Source organism: Haematobia irritans, chromosome 3, assembly GCF_050003625.1.
Source record: "Haematobia irritans isolate KBUSLIRL chromosome 3, ASM5000362v1, whole genome shotgun sequence".
Lineage (NCBI taxonomy): Eukaryota > Metazoa > Arthropoda > Insecta > Diptera > Muscidae > Haematobia > Haematobia irritans.
This window is the reverse complement of record NC_134399.1, coordinates 6,605,195-6,625,502: the sequence shown is the minus strand read 5'-3', so window position 1 is coordinate 6,625,502 and position 20,308 is coordinate 6,605,195. Positions and strand designations below refer to the sequence as shown.

The following is a 20,308-nucleotide window of genomic DNA, read 5'->3' as shown; positions in this document are numbered from 1 at the left end:
TAAATGTTATATTTATGAGAATTTATAAATGTTTAATAAAATTAATAAACATCTAAACAATTGTGTTTTACTTGACCACAATGATACTTTCACAACTATCTTAAAATGCACTTTGTCTGATTGTTTGAAGGGGCTCTTATTGGCGTCCTTCTAAATGTATCCAGAAGGGCACCTAATACTTACACCCATGCGATACTTTTTTGTAGTAACTTGGCGTGGTACAACTTCTCAATAGTGAAGGCGCTTTTCCGAGCAGTTTTGGATATCGTATACGACTGTTTTCGACGTAGTGGGGTTTCTCAAAAGCGCCCCCAAATTCAAAAAATGTTGGCTATCCCCTGCCAAATGGAACTTTGCCCAATAAACACAAACGTTTGAAAAGTGCTAAACTTCAACAATTTTTCAAACATTTTTTCAAAGGATTAGGGTAATATTCAAGTTGAGAAATTGTTGAGAAAATCGCGTTCTCAACAAAAAACAGACATTATCCTCAACAGTGAAATTCAACACATTAGCAATAATATCTCAAGTGTTATCCTCAAATTGAAATGCATCGCTACTCAATAATTTGTCAAACAATTTTCGATGCGAGTCAAATTCAAAATTAACATCGTTGCAAATACTTTTCAACCTAAATTTGTATGAATGATATCCCCACTTCAAATTGAAAGTCAAAGCCAAAATTCTATGAATTTTGTATAATTTATTAATTTTCATCAAAATAAAATATATAATAATACACTACACTACATAATACACTACAATACCAATTGATAAATAATAATCTTATTAAACATATCAACAAATAAGAACAAAAAAAAAAAAACAAACAACAAAACTTTAAATATCTTAAACATTATTAGTAAACACTTTTGCATTGATAACTCGTTTTCCTTCCTTTTGGTGTCATAAAACAGCATTAAAATTTATTAACATGCGGGCAATTTGAAATTAGGAACGTACTGGACCGCGTGTTAGAATTGATTTCCAGCAGAAGGAATTCACAAAATATCCATTTTAAACTGATAATAGCATATGAAATAAACTGATGATGTGATGCACATTTTCATCCAGAAGTTGTTGATTTCAACAATTTGTTGTTTTTAACAATTTTAATTGGTTGCACTTGTAATGTTTCTGGAAACTTTTTCTTGTCGATAAGCCACTCATTTTTCATTGGTCGGCTTTTTATTGATTGCAAGAATGTAGCATCCAAAGATTTTAGTTTTCTGCAAAGAGATTTAAATTTAGTGACTTCTTTAAAGTGTTGATTTAATTTTTCATATTGACGTACCAATTATTATAAACTATTTGAAGCAGTTCCAGTTAATTGTCCACCATTTTTTCATTAGTCAGCTATTTAATGTTTTCAAGAACGTAGAATCCATAATTTTAGTTTTCTACAAAGAGATATACATTTAGTGACTTCCTTAAAGTTTTATTTCATTTTTTATTTTCACTTACCTATTTTTATAAACTATTTGGTTATTTGTCTAAAATTTTCCATTTTTTTTATTTCTTGCAATTGACCACGAACTTCGTTGCACAAATAAGTATTGAAAACCACATGGTTTTTTCGTTGCATTTTAGGGTAGTGTTTTGTCAAAGTTTTCTCATATTATCTTCAACACCTTTTCAAAGATTTCGTCAACATTTTGGCAAATTGGAAGTAATTCGCAAACAATTTGAAGATGAGCTATTTCAAGTCATGTTGAATTTATGTTGAAAATTATATTTACCCTCAAACTGAAAAGTTGTTGCATTTGAAAAACGCTCATCCTGTGTTTATTGGGTTGAAAACAATAAAAATCCGGGTATATGTGGCAATACAATTAATGCTGAAGTAATCCACATTTAATGTATCACAAATTACAGCCTGTTTCAGTATGTCGAACAAGCTCTGTCGATCGACTGAGATGGAAACAAACAGCTGAATTTATAACCAAAAAACAGATGTTTCTATGCATTTCAGTCGATCGATAGAGTTCGTTCGACATACAGAAACAGGCTGTTAGTTGATAAATTTCAAAATATTCTCGCCTGGGTTTTTGATTGAATGGAAGTGGAATTTATCTACGTTTTTGCCATAATTCTGTTTTAGATTTATATATTTCTTATATTTTCAACCAGAATTGGCGGTCCATCATTAATTTTATTGCAGAAATGCCTGTGTTTCTTATGCTTCGTCCAGACTATAAGTGTTTCTGAACGGAATGTCTGTGTTTGTAAAGAATTTTACGGTGTGGCCAATCGATACGAATTGTTGTCGATGACTAAAAAATCGGAAAATGTGTTATCGATCCCATAAACATGCAACAGTATCGATTATGTCTTCGGACTTAACTTATAATGTGGCCAATATATGGTATATGTTCGACACGAGCTCTGTCATCCGAATAAACGTATAATCTGGACGGCGCATAATGGAGTCAAATGTAAATAGCAGATTACGTGACTGACGGGTATTGGCAACACTAGCCAATTTTTGCCTCTCAATCAGATGTTTTTATTTTTTCCAATTGGACCTGTAGTGATGGCGGCATTTATTCGTAGTTCATTATTTGTGTATAAACATGGCAATTATTTATGGAATAACCGGCAAAACCCATTGGTCAGTCTCTTAAAAGTAACATATAGTGTGCGGCCACTTAGCAACAGAGCTGAAAACTTACATGAAGGAAAGTAGTGATTTCGTAACTTTGGTACCTTAAATCAGGAAACACAAACTGGACAGTTTATGGAAGTTAATAACCTTTCATTCCGATGCACACATTTCTGTGTGTTTGTTGCTGATTTTGATAGCCTGTCTTTAATTACTTGTTTAATTTCTTTTGCAGAGTCCAATCTATTACACTTTAGGGGAGAATGGTCAGTTCCAAACAAAGAGAAATTCAAAAGTGATATGAGAGTTCTAAGTGATTTTATAACCAAGGAGGAAGAAACAAAACTTCTTGAAGAAATTGAGCCCTATATGAAACGGTTACGTTATGAATTCGATCATTGGGATGATGTATGCTGTAAAGGATTATCTGTTTGCTCGTAATAAATTTACATATTGCAGGCTATTCATGGGTTTAGAGAAACAGAACGTAAACATTGGTATCCCCACAATCGGCAAGTGTTGGAGCGTGTAAGAATTGAAGGTTTCCAGGAGGAAATTATGCCTTATATACATATACTGGATTTGGCAGCAGAAGGTGTAATAAAACCCCACATAGATAGCACTAGGGTAAGAATAAGACAATTGTACAATTGTATATATCAAAGGACATAATTGTATCTCGTTCTCTACCATTGCAGTACTGTGGCCATACAATAGCTGGTATAAGTTTACTTTCCGATTCGGTAATGCGTTTGGTTTATGCCATTAATAAAGTTGATCAATCGGATGATTATCGCAGTCAACCAAAAGCTGTATTAGAGAATAATTTTTATGCCGACATTCTATTGCCTCGGAGGTCACTTTACATTATGAGGTAAGTAGTTTGTCTTTCTACAAGGGAATAAACTGAATGGAAAAAAATTATCCCTTAAAGCCATTACGCCCGTTATGATTTTACCCATGAGATTCTGGGTAAACAACAGTCTAGTTTTATGGGAAACCCAGTACAAAAAGACAGGCGTATCTCAATTATATGCCGAAATGAACCTTAACAGTGCGTTTTGGTTTATTGTTAAACTCTAAATGATTAAACATAATTGTATATATAGAAAATAAAGAAAAAGATATATATTTATTTTGAATAATTTTTGAATAATTCTGTAAGTAAAAAGCCAACAATGGTAATAATTAGGTTTAAGGTCGGCATTATCAATAGTAATCAAATGACTTTGGGCGTTGTACTAGTTGTACTAGTTGACTAACGCCACTACTCTTTAGTATGTACAATGACTTAAGAATTATTATCTCCCGGTCGGGTAGTAATTGTGAGGTCATAATAAACGTATCATACTCAAGTTTGGAAAAGGTTAAATTTTAAGTGCAGGCTGATCGTAATATATATATATATATATATATATATTTTTTTTGCTCAGGAAATCTATGTTATAAGACAGAATTCAATTAATCATGGTATGGAATTAATTTTTTTTCCGTCTTGCCCAACAATGCATTGTTTATATAATACCAAACTTACCACCTTTAATGACCATAACTAAAGACCTAAACCATTCTATTAATTTTTTCATTTATAATTTTATTTCGACATTTTTTTTGTTTGTTTTGAAATACATATTAATTTGTTTTTTTTTTTTGTACAATTCTAAAATATTTACTAAATTTTCAAGTTTTCTTCTAATTTTTGTTTTATATATGGGGCTTATTTAACAAATTTTATTTTCAATATTGGTTATATGTAGGTATGTGTATATACTTCTCATTTGTGAATTATTGGGTTTTTTGTTTGTTTAATTCTTATGTAGTTTTTGTTTGTTTTTCCTAATTAAACAATTTTATTTACTAAACTAAAACAAAGTATTAAATTAATCACTTAATCATATAACTTTGTTCGTCGCTAATTTAATAAAATTTTTACTGTTTGCTTTCGCTTTACATTTATAATAATTTGCAATTACTTTATGATTTTGGAGATTTTTTTTCATAGTTTCTTTTTTATAATCCTAATAAATAATCAACAAGACTAAGCAATGTTTTAGGTGTTTTTTTTTTAGTGTTCTGGGATTTCTGTTACACTTACATTGGAAGTTAAATCCTGAGTTTAATATCTTGTAGATGTTTGTTGTTTTTTCTTCTCCTGTAGTTATGTAGATATATAGTACACTGGCCCCTAATAGTTTCTTTTTCTCTAGTTAACAATTTAACAATGGGCTCTTATCTCTTTTTTTTGGGGGGGGGGGGGGGGGGGGGGTTTTATGTGTTTAACTTCAAATGTAAATATAACAATAATTTGGTTGACTTTGAGCTTAAATATATTAGGCTCTTTTTTTAGGGGGAAATGTTTAAAAAACTCAGTTAATAGACATAGCTAAATGTACATGGCAATGATTTAAATGATTTTCTTTTTTGAAAGCAGGGATTTATATAATTTTTTTAACGATATGATGAATAATGAGTTTGAAAAAAATGTAAGAGTTTTTTTTATGGTAATAGTAACCTTAATTCAGAGTTTATTATGAATTTTGGTTATTTGGTTTGGAGTAGGAGGATAGGTATAAATGGAATATTTGGAAGATTTCTATACCTTTAGTTAGTTTAGCGGTTTTATAGAAATTTAAATAGATTTTTTTAAGTTTTTTCTTTGTAGATTTGTTTTATAGATTTTTTAGGATTTTGTTTAGAGATTTTATTTTATTTTCGTTTTTATTTTTTGATAAGGAAAAGAAGGCACAGAAGAAATTTTCCTATTATATACATATTATTAAAAGTTGAATAGAGGAGAATTCAAGAATTCTATGAATTGGCAATCACATAAATGAATTTGTGGATATATTTGAGGATTTTGTAAAAAATTCTAGAAAGGGTCGGCTTTACCGTTGGGTCACAATAAATGCCGAATATTATATCCTAAAGACTGTATTGAAATCTTATATACGGCGACCACTAAATGCCACCTTTTTTCATTTTTAGGCCACCTTTTTGTGTTATTTTGTCACTTTTTACTTTCTTGTATTTGTATTTAAAATTTTATTTCAAATCCCATTAAAAATAATGATATGGTCGGGACATTTAAGCAACCGCCTGAAAGTATGCTACTAAATTTTACTATAGAGTATAATCCGAGTCACTCATGTGAAGGAGTGATTTTCTATAAAATTTCCATAGTCATATTTTTTGCTACACTTCTAATTGTTTATGTTGGTAATTATGTGCTAATGCTTGGTAATGATGTAGGCCGCCGTAAAGGCTAAAGGTCTCTCCTCCTCGTGTTTACCGACCGTTGGGTCACAATAAATGCCGAATATTATATCCTAAAGACTGCATTGAAATCCACCCACGGCGACCACTAAATGCTATCCTTTTTCATTTTTGGCCACCTTTTTTGTGTTTTTTTTGTAGCTTTGTAACTTTTTACTTTATTACTCTGACACTGCTATATTATATTTAACATTTTATCCAATTAAAAATGCTTATGTGATCTGGGCTTTAATAAATAATAAACAATTTTTACAACCGCCTGAAAGTATGCTACATATTTTTTCAATTGATCATAAACAAAGTTACTCCGCCGAGGAGTAACGGAAGGAGTGACTTTCGATAAAACTTCCATTATTCATATGTTTTGCTATAACCAGAGAATGAAGCCGACCAATTTTTGTCGGCGGCGGCGGCTTGACGGCTAAGCCGATAAAAAATTGTCTGTTCGGCGGCGCAAAATTATCTATTATAAAATCAATTTGAAGTTTTCCGAATTGTAATGAGATTAGTTGTACAATCAAATAGCAATAAAATTTTGACAAATTTTTCTATAGAAATCACATTTTGACAAAATTTTCTATAGAAATAAAATGTTGACAAAATTTTCTACGGAAATAAAATTTTGACAAAATTTTCTATAGAAATAAAATCAAATTTACATTTCATTCAAATTTTTTGAGCTAAATTTTTGTAAAACTATTATAGCAACTTGATACTAAATGATTGAAAGTGGAAAGTTCAAAATTTTTGGCAAAAACTATAACAAATATTATTAAATTTTTCTGATATAAATCAATATTTTAGATTAATTGGCGGCTAAATTTGAGTCGAGATGAGTCGACATATTCGGCGTCGACTGCTAAAAACGGGTCGGCGACGGGTAAAATCGGCGGCGCGACTCGGCGGCTTCATTCTCTGTTTATAACTCTCATATTGACACTAAAAATATATTGCATGTATGCTTATGATTAAAAACAGCTTACAAGTTTTTACTGGGATAAAATCTATGCGAAAAACTTCCAACTTCTCTATTTCTCAAATTTGATCTCTTCCTCTGGCTGTCGTTTGCTAGGTTTTTTTTATTAAACCAACGGCTTTCAGTAAAAATTTATTATATTCCTCCATGTTCAGATATTCGGAATCGCAAATCACAAGAATTCATATTTGTTATAATGAAAATATGGATATACGTTTGGAATGAAATCCTATTTTAATCTGGACTTCTTATTAAAGATAACTATATTGCCAAGTGTTAGGTTAGGTTAGGTTATGTGGCAGCCCGATTTATCAAGCTCACTTAGACTATTCAGTCCATTGTGATACCACAGTGGTGAACTTCTCTCTTATCACTGAGTGCTGCCCGATTCCATGTTAAGCTCAATGACAAGGGACCTCCTTTTTATAGCCGAGTCCGAACGGCGTTCCACATTCCAGTTAAACTACTTAGAGAAGCTTTGAAACCCTCAGAAATGTCACCAGCATTACTGAGGTGGGATAATCCACCGCTGAAAAACTTGTTGGTGTTCGGTCGTAGCAGGAATCGAACCCACGACCTTGTGTATGCAAGGCGGGCATGCTAACCATTGCACCACGGTGGCTCCCTAGGTTTTGGGATTAAGATAATATCACCAAACGAAAATTTTGCGATTCCGAATATCAGAACATGGAGGTTTATCAAAAATTATCGGGTACTTGAACGGAGCTAATGCAAATATGTGTATAAGATTAGTTGTACAACTAATCTCATAGCAGTTCGGATTCTTTTAATTTGATTTTTTAGTGGATAATTTGACGGGTGCAATAGCGGAAAATGCTAACACTCATTTCATCGAAAAAAATGGGTCTCTGGTGTGTACTGTGGTTTACATTCATTCGAAGATGGACAGAATTTTGTCTCACTATTTACTATTATACACAGCCAATATATTACTTTTGTCAGCGTTAAATGTTTAGAATTACTTAATTTTTCATGAGAAAGATTTAGGGATTCCATTTAAGGAATCCAAAAATAAAATTAAATCATGGAGATTGCTTATTCATAGAAATTTTCCGATTTTCTTCCAATTCAACCTTTACGAACGATAGTTATAGTTCCTATAAAATTTGTAATTTTTGTAAACATAGCCTAGAGTTAATATACAAATTGTATTATTTTTAGGGATTTTTTTTTGTGGGAAATTTTGTATGATAACAGTTTTCCATGGGGGAATATTAGATGTGTGGTGGGTGGATGGTGGTTGGCTGTGGTATGTTTTTTAGGGTTTTAAGACATAGTAATAGCTAATGAGGAATTGACTTTTTGTTCTCATATATGTTGTTTATCATTTTAAAGTTAAGACTTTTGTAGATAAGGAGTTTTTTGTTTTCACAATTCGTTGATGATTTTCTAATCGGTTGTCTCTCATATATTTGTTTTGGCAATTTTGAGACATTCTTCGTTACTTTCGTGTTATCCTTGAGTTAGAGAGATAACATGCATTTTTCAGATCACAGTCGAAGCACCTGCTTTAGTCGAGAGTTTTTCGATTTTTATCAGTTTTTCTAGGTTTGTGTACATATGTATGTATGTGTGTGTATATATATAGAGTATGTTTTGGGAATGTGGTGTTTTCTCTTTTTGCCCTATTATTTAAAATTTTGTAAAATCAATAAGATTTACTCACTACAATGAGTCCTTAATCTACGATTACCTACACAATATTATAGTTAATATAATAGGTATTTGCTTTCTAATTTTGTTTTTGTTTTTCCATTTTTATTTTGTTCTCATAAACACTTTTTGGTTTTATTTTTCTTGGCCTAATTTACAACTAAATCTCATGCAAAGTTGTAGGTTCTTGAGCTGAGTATTAATTCCAGGGGACTATTTAATTTACTTGAGGTTTTTTTCTTTGATTTCTTCATGAGGATTTTCAACGTATAGTCTATTCAATTGTATTTACATTTTTTGTGTTGAAGATGTTGTTGTTTAAAATCTTTTACAGGTTTTAGTTTGAGTGTAGTTAGACCCCTTTTTTTGGTTGTTATTTTTTGTTGTTTTTTTTTCTCTATGTAAAACATATAAATGCGTTTTATTATAGTTATAATAATTTCCAATTTTTATTTTGTTGGTTCTACAAAACAACAAATGTATGTATATTTTTGGTATATAAACTCGTTTAATAACAACTAATTGCTGGTTTTCTTTTATTTTAATTACCACAAAAAAATTTTAACAATCAATTTTAGTTATACTTTTTTGGTTTCTTTTTAATTTCGTACAGATTTTTGTTTGTTTTAGTTTTTATTGGAACATATAAATTATTCCTATATAAAAGTATAGTTTTAATTTTCTAAACAAGATGATTTTATTTTAAAATTTCTTACGAATTCATGTTCAACGAATATACATACATACATATCAAGGAGGGCTAATTAAATTTTAATAAGAAATTGAAGTTAAAAAAGAAATGTCCTTAGTTTTGTTGATCTGTTGTTTTTTTTTACGATTTTTAATTACTTATTAAATTTATTATCCAATATTTCAACAGTCATTAGCGTAGCTAGACAATTTTCCTAGGGGGGGGGGGGGTGCTATAGCCCCCCTAGCAAAAAATTAATTATTAATTAAAATCAATTAATGTTTTATTTTATAAAAATGAATAAAAAAATCAGACTTCAACATAACCAGACATTTAATTAAAAAAAAAGCAACTAAAAGTAGTTTCACACTTTTTCCTTTACTTTTAAAGTTGTGTTCTAAAGGCACAACTTTATAAGTACTTCCAAAAATGTCCTTACAAAGAAGTTAATTATTTTAAAATTAATTATTAATTAAAAAATTAATTATTAATTAAAATCAATTAATGTTTTATTTTATAAAAATGAATAAAAAAATCAGACTTCAACATAACCAGACATTTAATTAAAAAAAAAGAAACTAAAAGTAGTTTCACACTTTTTCCTTTACTTTTAAAGTTGTGTTCTAAAGGCACAACTTTATAAGTACTTCCAAAAATGTCCTTACAAAGAAGTTAATTATTTTAACTACGCAGGAAGTTGTTTTAATTAAATTTTTATAACTCGTCTTTTTTTAATGGGTATTTTTTTTAATAGGCTAAAAAGGGTAAGTGTTTATAAAATGCTACACATTTTTCAAATTTTGCCACAAAAATTCTAAATCCATTCTCGAAAAATTTTATTTTCTAATAATTGTTGGAAATATTAGAGGTCAAATGTTTCAGACAAGCGTAATAATGCGTTAAAAATCAAAAAAAAACTTAAAAAAATTATTCGGCAAAGTATCACAAATTTGTTTAATTCACCTTATAATAAAGAAACTAACTTTCGATTTAGAAGACAATGTTAAGAAATAAGTTATATATGCCATCAGCAACTGCTACTGCAATGCAAAGTCGCAAATAGGTTTTCAAATTCTGCGGGGGGCTACAATTTTTCTAGTGGGGTCGAAGCCCCCTCCCCAGAGGCCTTCCTACGCTTATGTCAACAGTCTTCGACGGGGATATTAAAGTTAAAAATAATAATAATCAAAAAATTTAGAGAGTTTATGTCTGTTTTTTATAAAAAAAATAAATAATTATTTATTCTATTTTTCTTCTGTTATTTTTGGGCTTTTAAGGTCAGGTATTTTAATGTGAATAAAATATCAATTTATTGCATCTCTATCGAGACAATATTCAACTGTGATTTAGATAATAGGAAAGCTCTGTGATATTTAGTTTTTACACAGAAAAAAATTTCACGAAAAATTTTCCAATTAAAATTTTAATTGAGTTTTAAAAAATATTCAATTAAAAATTTAATTGATTCAACAAATTTTTTAATTGAAACAAAAATCAATCACAAATTAATCGTATCAATTAATTTTTAATTGGATCAATTAATTTTTTAATTGGCCTTCAATTAATTTTTTAATTGATACTATCATTTCTGTGATTGAAGACATTTCAATTAAAAAATTAATTAGATCAATTAATTTCGTGATTGAACCAGAAAAAAATTTTTTGTGTGTATTTGATTATTTTCTGCAATTATTAAAGAATTTTGTGTTTGTCTTACGTTATGTTAGCGAATAAGAAAACTTTATAGTTAAGTGCAATCGAGAATAAGCCGATCAAAGATTAAATATTCAATAAAATACTATCCCTGAAGAAGCAGCGAAACGTTCACAGAAAAACATTTCACGAAAATTTTTCCAGTTAAAATTTTAATTGAGTTTTAAAAAATATTCAATTGAAAATTTAATTGATTCAACAAATTTTTTAATTGAAACAAAAATCAATCACAAAAATTAATGGTATCAATTATTTTTTTAATTGGATAAATTAACTTTTGCATTGACCTTCATTTCAATTTTTTAATTTATACTATCATTTCTGTGATTGAAGACATTTCAATTAAAAAATTAATAATCAATCAGAAAAAAAAAATTTGGTAAAGAAACTGGACATAGTACTCGTCTTAATTGTGGGTACTTTGTTTTGTAAATCAATATAACTTTAAAAATTATTTTAAAAATTAAAAAATATTTAAAATTTTATTTTAAAAATTATTTAAAAATTTAATTGATGTTGATTGCAAAGCTTAATTAATTTTTTTCATTAACAACGTAACTATTTTCAATGGTTTGAAATAAATTTTTAGTTTCCATCAACTTTTCCATGACTTTTTTTAATTGACTTAGTCTTCCGAGTTTGATCAAAAAGTTTATTGTATCAATTAATTTTTTAATTAAAATTTTTAAAATTTTCAATCATTGACTTAACTTAATGTTTCTATTTTGATTAAAAAATTATTTATATCCATTTATTAATTGGTATAATTTTCAACTTCAATTCAATTTCTGATTCAATCAGGAAATTAATGGATCCAACTAACTTTTTAATTGAAATGTCTTCAATCACAGAAATGATAGTATCACTTAAAAAATTAATTGAAAGGCAATTAAAAAATTAATTGATACTATTAGTGTTTGTGATTGATTTTTGTTTCAATTAAAAAATTTGTTGAATCAATTCAATTTTTAATTAAAATATTTTTTAAAACTCAATTAAAATTTTAATTGCAAAAGTTTAGTAAATCAATATAACTTTAAAAACTATTTTAAAAATTAAAAAATATTTAAAATTTTATTTTAAAAATTATTTAAAAATTTAATTGATGTTGATTGCAAAGCTCAATTAATTTTTCTCATTAAAAACGTAACTATTTTCAATGGTTTGAAATAAATTTTTAGTTTCCATCAACTTTTCAATGATTTTTTTAATTGACTTAGTCTACCGAATTTGACCAAAAAGTTAATTGTATCAATTAATTTTTTAATTAAAATTTTTAAAATTTTCAATCATTGACTTAACTTAATGTTTCTATTTTGATTAAAAAGGTTATTGTATCAATTAAAAAAAGTTTCAACTTAATCAACTTTTAATTGGAAATATTTTTGTGATATTTTTTTCTGCAAACAAAAAACAATTTCTGATTCAATCACGAAATAAATTAATCCAATTAATTGTTTAATTGAAATGTCTTCAATCACAGAAATGATAGTATCAATTAAAAAATTAATTGAAAGACAATTAAAAAATTAATTGATACTATTATTTTTTGTGATTGATTTTTGTTTCAATTAAAAAATTTGTTGAATCAATTCAATTTTTAATTGAATATTTTTTAAAACTCAATTAAAATTTTAATTGCAAAAGTTTTCTTGAGCATGTTTTCTGTGTAGTCATTCCTGCGATTAAGAGAAACTGATCATTAGAAGAAAAAACATATAGTGTTGCCATCTATAAATTAAAATTTGTTGGAATATCTTCAAATTATTTAGAAAAAATAAGTTTTTGTATAACATTCACAAACCCAAAACCCTACACCGAAAAAAAAAATCACGAAAATTTTTTCAATTAAAATTTTAATAGAGTTTTAAAAAATATTCAATTAAAAATTTAATTGATTCAACAAAATTTTTAATTGAAACAAAAATCAATCACAAAAATTAATAGCATCAATTAATTTTTTAGTTGGATCAATAAATTTTTTAATTGACCTTTAATTAATTTTTTAATTGACCTTCAATTAATTTTTTAATTGATACTATCATTTCTGTGATTGAAGACATTTCAATTAAAAAATTAATTGGATCAATTAATTTCGTGATTGAATTAGAAATTTTTTTTTTTGTGTAGAATGGATTGTATTACTGGCAATATCCTCCAAAAGTGTATAGAATGTTGAGAAAAATTATTTCATAAAATATTTTCAATTAGCTCTCCTTGATTAACACAAATTATTCCAATTGGCAATTTTGTAATACTTAGTAAACTAACGCATCTCCTTTTATTCATTTTAACAGACAAGTGTATAAAGTGTTTTGTGTATCGAGGAAATACAACCCGCCCCATTGTCCACGAACATTTTTGAAACAAAAGTTTTTCTCTCTATATACATGGACTTAGGATTCGATCATTTTACCATATACTCTCCATTAAATCTTATTGCTAATAGTTTATAGAAAAATATGACAAAACCCATGACTTGACAAAATCTGGAAAAAGTTAACTAATACGAAATTAATTAATTAAGATTCTACTCTGGGACAAGAGTGTGTTCTTCTTACTTTTAACCGTTTCGCCAAGTCTTTAGGATTTTGCATATTTGAAACTTACTAGCGATATTTTAGATATAATGAAGAAAGTATGGAATAATGATAAACCAAAGAACAAATTGTTTAAAAATGTTGTGGATAAGATTTTTTTAAATATAAATTGTAACTCATTAAGAGAACTGGGATTTCTGCAATTTCTAGAACTTTAATTCCCGCCTAATGTGTGAAAACGTTTTGAATATAAACCTTTTTCAAATACTTGTGTTTATGGAGTATTTTGGAAATCATGTGAATCAGTGATGCCAAGTTGGCATTGGCATTGTCAACATTGTACTCTAATCTCCATAAAAAAAATTTGAGCAAAAATCGTGAGTGTTGAAACGGCCCATAATAGTCTCAGTAGTGGAAACAAACGTTTTGTCTCAATAATATTTCTGGATTTCTCCCTAATTATTTTCTGAAATATTTCATAGACTAAATTCCGTCAGTTCTCTTTTTCTTTCCTTTGTAAATAACATTTAACTGGATACATAGGAAACATGGAACAAAGCATTTAAGTTTTAGTAAAGCTTTAGTAAATTAATTGGAAGAAATCATAGCAATATTTAAGTAGCATACATATGTACATAATTTTCGAATCACTGGGAGGGAAAAAGTGCCAAATGAAACGCTTTGTTAGATGCAATTTAAAAGTCAACCAGGAAAGGAATATATTACCACCATTACACTTTATATCAAAAGCTTTTCTCTTTTTCTATTATAAATATTTTATATTTTCTATTTGCTAGATTTACAATGAGTTTATAGTCGTAGAGATTGTGGAAGAGCAAGAGAGATATAGAGACAGAGAGAAAATGAACTATAGTTTAAGATCACAGAGTTTAATTGATGTCTGAAAGATAAATCGTGTTAGACAGATCTATAAAATCGCAAAATTAATCGTTCGCATTAATTTCAACTCCTCATTCATATTTGAAAACCGAATTTTTATTTAGTCCCTACATGTATGTGTGTGTGTGTGGGTTAATGTGTATGTGTTTTGTGTGAACTTATATTCTATCAGTATTAGGCCCGTTCACATCATACAACTTATCGTAGAAGCTGGTCGAAATGGCTGGTTACTGTGTGCAGGAGGAGATGGAGCAGCTTCGTCGTATCGTCGTATTTGCCGACCAACCTTCGGCGATGGCTTTCAGCAATGGCTGATTTCTCGATAACATTCGCAACACGTAAAGTTATCGTTCGACCAACAAGTCATATAGTGTGAACCGCACTAATGGGTCATAACGGGAGATGCACTTAACCCCCTCAAAAGGGGCAATTATTAGTATAGTAACTACTTATAGTGGCTAACGTGTGTACAAATCTACATATACATTTAAATATACATACAATGGGCATGTCCTTTGCTGTACATATTATGTCTAAATGTTGCGAAGAGATGTGGATGTGGGCATGAGAACAGGTGGGAGTGGTGGGTCGAGGATGGAGTACTGAGTCCGGAAGAATGATTTATCCATCCATGGATGATTGTGGCGATTTGACGAGCAACAGTTCGTTGTAATCGGAATCTTCATTGCCACTATTATCACGTTGATCGGCACGCCTTCTTTCTGATATTATTCTTAATATTTCAGCAGAATCGGATTTAGACAGGCCTTCGGATATGGCAATATCGGTGGGGTCACTGGTCGTCCCCGTTGTTGTTGTTGTTGCCATTGAGGTTTTATTGCCATTCTGTTTGCTATTTGCGGTAGGAGTGCCGCTCTCCATAACAACTGGTAATAGCAAGGAACTTTCGTCCATATCGGGATCTTCGTCTAGAGCCTGTTGTTTGAATAGCTGCTTTGTGCTTCCACTACGGCTGCGTGGTGGCATTGATCGTGGTACTGACAAAAGATTGGCGCGAGATGGGGCCAAGAAGCTGGGATCCGTAGACATAGATCGTCCATATGGTCTACGCCCCGCTGGACCCCCAACTACGCTATTGGTGGCCGCCAGGTTGGTGGGTTTTTCACTGACCACTGCGCTTACAATACTGGCTGTATCAGATATATTTCGTGGAACATCCTCGCTTCGTATGCTATGCAAATCGTATGTTGAGGAAGGGCTACCACCGTCAGATTCGAGACTCTCGAAAATTGTACCACTATGGAATTCACCAATTTCTCCACACCACGGCAGAGAATCAGAGCTCATGCGTTTTGACTCGAGATTGCGTCGACGAATGGCCTGCTCGTCGAGCGAACGTTCTTTTGTCAAGATGCCACGTTTTCGCAGAACCGTTGAGCATCTCCGGCCACGTCTCACTGTTGGCGGTATTTGCAGCTTGGAATCGAAGCTGTTCTCTTCTGTGGCGGCCGATTCAGGAACCAAAGGTGTCAACGTTTGCGTCTTGAAGGCTCCACCTATCTCCGCTAGACCCAAACCATTTTGTTGATTAAAATATTGTATCGTTTGACGACGAGTGCTGGTGGCTGCAACCACACTTGGGAACTTTTTCTCCAAAGAAGGCGTATTGTATGTAAAATTCATTGGCAGTGATTTGACTTTGCCCAATTGGCGCTGGACAGGAGCTGTTTTCTTCGCTTGTTGCAGCTGTTCGCAGAGCTTTTGCTCTTGCACAAACTCCTGCTCCCGCACCAATTCACGTTCTAGTTCTACTTCCATGTCCATTTCATCTTCCATCTGTTTGTGGCTCTCCTCGAGGTGTTTCATCAGTACAGCCACGACGACGTTCACTAACACGAATTGCGCCATTAGCACGAATATCACAAAGAAAATGGGAGCTATAACTGAGCTAACGCAACAGTTGCGTACACAATCTGCTGCGTCATCACAATTATCTCTCAACGTGTCCTTCATGATGCCGTTCCAATTATCGCCAGTCGCTACGCGAAACAATGTGAGGAAAGCCATTCCGAAATTGGCGAAATGTGCATGTTCCCCCAGGCCTTGGCATGGAATCTCTTCGGAGCACTCAAGTCTTCCGAATAGTTCCACGCCAAGGGCAGCGAAGATGAAGAACAGCAGGAAGAAGAGCAGACCCAAGTTGCCCACTTGCGGCAATGCTTGCATTACTGTGTCCAATAACGCTCGTATTCCTTTCGCCATTTTCAGCAGCTTAAGCACTCGTGCTATACGCAAAACACGCATTACACGAATTATGGTTGGATTAATGGGAATTATATTGGTTTTCAACTCCTCCAGCACAATTCCGATGATCGACAGCAGCACAATGCCCACATCCAGTTGATTCCACTTATCCTTCATATACAGACGCCAGCCCAAAGCCACTAGTTTCATGTTGGCCTCCAGTATGAATACGGCCGTAAAGAAGTAATTGAAGATCTTCAAGGCATACTGCAGAGATACCGGCATCATGTAATACTCCATGGCCATTGTGACGACATTAAGGCCAATGACAGCAGCAATTGCCAAGTCGAAATACTTCGAGGTGACCACATTGTGGACAAACATCCGCGATGGTGAGTAATTGATGTAGTACGGAGGCTCATGCATGCGTCTTCGTTTTTTCTCCATTTGCAGGGCTCTTTTGGCAGCTCGGCGAATTTTCTCTTCCTTCTCCTGCTCCTCGCGGCAACGATGGAAATTCTCCACAACAACACCGACAAACATATTGAGTACAAAGAATCCGACCAGCAGAATAAAAGCAATGAAGTACAGCAAGCGCCATTCGTTGTAGTTAACAATCGGTTGCTGGTCGACCCCAACAGCATCCAGACCTGTGTACATGATATTCACCCAACCATCGCGGGAACTCAGCACGAACAGCGACATCAGAGCCTTGCCCAGGTCATCGAAATTATATTTGCGATTTACCCACGCATTACCCGGTATACTGAGACATTCACTTTTGTTGCTGACATTCTTGATGTTCTCTCCCTCGCAATAGAAGAAAGTGCCCTTGAAGAGTTGCACACCCAATATGCCGAAAATGATGAAGAATGTGCAACAGATGAGAACAATATTGCCAATAGGTCGCAGGGACGATAAGAGCGTTTGCACGACTAATTTCAAACCCGGCGCTCGATTTATAACGCGCAAAGGCCGCAGGGAACGAAGTAGTCGAAACACCTGTGGGCAGAAATTTTATGGGGGGAATATAGGTGTACAAGGATGGGGAAATCACTTACCCTTAAAATCCCAAAAATCCTAGGACTCGATGCACTAATCAATGACATAAGCAAATCAATGATTGAGATTGTTACCAAAGAACCATCCATAATATTCCAACCGGATGTAAAATAAGCATCTTGTCCATAAAACATACCAGCAGCAACAACCTATTGTGCGAAAGAGAGAGAGTGAGAGTTAACAAGGCTGAATAAGGAGCAAGGAGGGATTTTACCTTAACAAACATTTCCACAGTGAAAACCGCGGTGAACACATAATTGGCCGTTGATAAGAATAAACGTTCAGTACTGTCGGGAGGTATGTTAGGTCTTTCCATAGCCAAGGTAATACAATTGAGGGCTATGAATAACAGGACAACGTTGTCGAACCATTTTTGATTGACAAACCAAGTGCATACTCGTCGAAACCTAAGAGAGAGAGAGAGAGAGAGATAGATGAATGGCGGCTTTTACGAATTGCCCCTAAATATGGGCTGCTTTACCTGTTTTCTTCCGGAAATATATACAGCGAATACGTTCTACGTTCATTGGTGAAATCATGCGGAATAAGTCTATCGATGAGAATCTTTAGTTTGGAAAAACGATCCGATGATAGAAAAATGGAATGTTGTTGCTCCTTGGTATGTTCTTCTTTTGTGTCTCCCTCTTCTTCGTTGCGCTTTTTAGGAAATTGGCAAACTGAATTTTTTCGCTTTTCCCTTTCCTGAATGTACTGTTGCAACATGTCTGTCTCATTGGTATACGATTTTTGCCATTTGTCCAAATCCAATTTGGAATTTGTATAAGACAATGATTTGCGTGAAGGCTCCAAATTGTGTAAATTAAGGTGGGATGTTTTGGTGAAGGCCAATTCTATAGAGGACATACGTCTCCTACTGGGGCAGGCATGAAGCTTAGACGATTGATTGAGATTTTGATACATTTGTGAATTGAATAAGCAGGCCGAAGCGCGCCGACTTCCGGGACCACTACCTATGCTGAAAGATGTCGAGAGACGGCGAATTGAGTTTTGAGGGCTTAAACGATTGGTTTCCTTATTCTTAATGGCCACGTTCGGTGAGCTAGGTTTTAGGAAAACATCTGTGCGTGAAGATGTACAGTCTGTCAATAGGCAGGAATTGTCACTGCCATTATTGAGTTGATGTTCCAAATCTTCAGGTGTCATAAGTTCCTGTTTCTTTCGTTTGGAGCTTGTTCGACGAAATCGCTTTAAACTGGGTAACCTCTGTAGCGGTTCACTTGTTTCCATGGCGGGAGTACCAATGTTCGATGCATTACCACCATCAACTCTACCAAAAGAGGTGGGCAATTGCAATTTGGCAGCTGTCGATGATATGGTTGGTACATAAATAGTCCCTGTAGTGACGGTGGTAGCACTTTTGGAAATATCATCGATTATTACACTGTGTATGCCTCCCGGTGCCGATCCATTGAGGGCTGGTGGAAGCAACGAACAACTGGCTGATGACGAAGGCGTCGCACTGCTCTCCAACTGGCTGGCATTTAAGATATTTATAGGACCTTTGTGGGGCAGGACCGGTGATGGCGGTATAAGATCGATGGTGGGTATACCTTCGTCAAGAGGTCTTTGGCCACCGCTAAATATTGTGGGAGGTCTTAGCAATGATGGAGATCCGGGAGTCTAGAAAAAATAATTCATAAGTTGGTTTCATTCCATTGTCTCTGTCTCGGAAATACCTCAACTTTGTCATCATCCGTTTGACCCCAGTTTCGGAAACTTGTACCTGTTTCCATAGTAGTATTGGGTGAATCTTGTGGCGTTGCAGCAGTCGTAGTGATAATGGGGGGCTCACGCATAGGCCGAATTTTCGAAAGTCGTGGAGCATCGGCTCGACGATCTCGTATTGAATATGTCTTTGGTGGTGTTAGAAATATACCAATATACAAATGAGCTATGTGCTATCGATCTAAATCGACACTTACCTTTTTCAATGGTTTCCTTTCGTCTTCGGGCTTATTAACATCCTTTTCGGATAATTTGCGATTTGTGATATTAAGAGCATTACTGCCCGGCTGTGTAGTAATTGTGGCATTTAAATCTTTTATCTGATGTTCCCGGCTGGCCGCCGGAAACATGCGTTGTTTTTGTATATTGTTTTTACCCTCAATGAATATCTCTGTGGAATCCTGGAGCTATGATTTATTGTCGACCATAGCCGTAATTAAGGCGTTTAAATTAAATATGCGATGGTGCAGTTAAAGCAATAAAATTGGCGGAACGGGAATGCAAAAAAAATATGAAAGCAAACAATCGGTGCCATTAGGATTCAAGGATTTAGGATTTGGGATGATGAGTGGATACTTGTAGTAGGTGGTACTAACCTTTCGTATGTCCTCGGCACTATGCCACCGGTTACGCACCTCATAGTAACTTTCATTGGTCGATGATGAATCGACCTCACTGTGTGATTCATCGTACATAGCATCGCTATAATTTTCGGCCAATGTTTCCTCGCGCAGTTTCTTAACCAACTCGCGCTGTTCCCGTTCACGACGTTCATTTCGCTGAGGGAATCAAAATTTCAAAATTAGACTTTTTCAATACAGGAAACGAGTCCTGTTCACATTTAATGTTCTATCTTTTACAATTTCAGGACACAAAATCCAATGGGGCCCAAGAAGAGCCCTAGGGCAAAGAAGAATTTTCGTCCA

General features: G+C 32.9%; 2 protein-coding genes and 1 long non-coding RNA gene across 4 annotated transcripts in view; 1 reads left to right on the top strand and 2 right to left on the bottom strand.

Moving 5' to 3' along the window:
• Positions 1-683: 683 nt before the first annotated feature.
• LOC142230332 (uncharacterized) lies at positions 684-1,776 on the bottom strand. The gene is made up of 3 exons (XR_012720657.1): positions 1,465-1,776; positions 1,295-1,400; positions 684-1,229 (listed from the first exon to the last, which is right to left on the bottom strand). It is a non-coding gene; the product is annotated as an uncharacterized LOC142230332 (long non-coding RNA).
• A 713-nt stretch (positions 1,777-2,489) lies between these two features.
• LOC142231582 (alpha-ketoglutarate-dependent dioxygenase alkB homolog 7, mitochondrial) lies at positions 2,490-3,737 on the top strand. 2 transcript variants are annotated; one of them, XM_075302217.1, is made up of 5 exons: positions 2,490-2,678; positions 2,838-3,010; positions 3,062-3,229; positions 3,301-3,476; positions 3,537-3,737. In XM_075302217.1, exons 1-5 carry the CDS (start codon positions 2,501-2,503, stop codon positions 3,652-3,654), a joined length of 813 nt encoding a protein of 270 aa, XP_075158332.1. In that variant the 5' UTR covers positions 2,490-2,500; the 3' UTR covers positions 3,655-3,737. The 2 variants fall into 2 exon arrangements, with proteins under 2 accessions (XP_075158332.1, XP_075158333.1); XM_075302218.1 differs by having other exon boundaries at positions 2,492-2,777.
• Positions 3,738-14,200: 10,463 nt separating this feature from the next.
• The window catches only part of Ca-alpha1T (Ca[2+]-channel protein alpha[[1]] subunit T), a 235,031-nt gene continuing 228,923 nt past the window's right edge, over positions 14,201-20,308 (bottom strand). The window contains exons 18-24 of the mRNA XM_075302215.1: positions 19,979-20,161; positions 19,580-19,789; positions 19,334-19,510; positions 18,118-19,277; positions 17,851-18,043; positions 17,636-17,785; positions 14,201-17,576 (exon numbers count right to left, since the gene is read on the bottom strand). Coding sequence (XP_075158330.1) covers positions 14,991-17,576; positions 17,636-17,785; positions 17,851-18,043; positions 18,118-19,277; positions 19,334-19,510; positions 19,580-19,789; positions 19,979-20,161 — 4,659 coding nt within the window. The 3' untranslated portion in view covers positions 14,201-14,990. The remainder of the gene's footprint in view (positions 17,577-17,635; positions 17,786-17,850; positions 18,044-18,117; positions 19,278-19,333; positions 19,511-19,579; positions 19,790-19,978; positions 20,162-20,308) is intronic.

Bases quoted from the DNA above. Each gene is read 5' to 3' on its own strand.
- LOC142231582 (XM_075302217.1), top strand. From the start codon at position 2,501: ATGTTTTTATTTTTTCCAATTGGACCTGTAGTGATGGCGGCATTTATT. The intron at 2,679-2,837 runs GAAAGTAGTGAT...TTTCTTTTGCAG, and splicing joins AGCTGAAAACTTACATGAAG to AGTCCAATCTATTACACTTT. The intron at 3,011-3,061 runs GTATGCTGTAAA...TACATATTGCAG, and splicing joins AATTCGATCATTGGGATGAT to GCTATTCATGGGTTTAGAGA.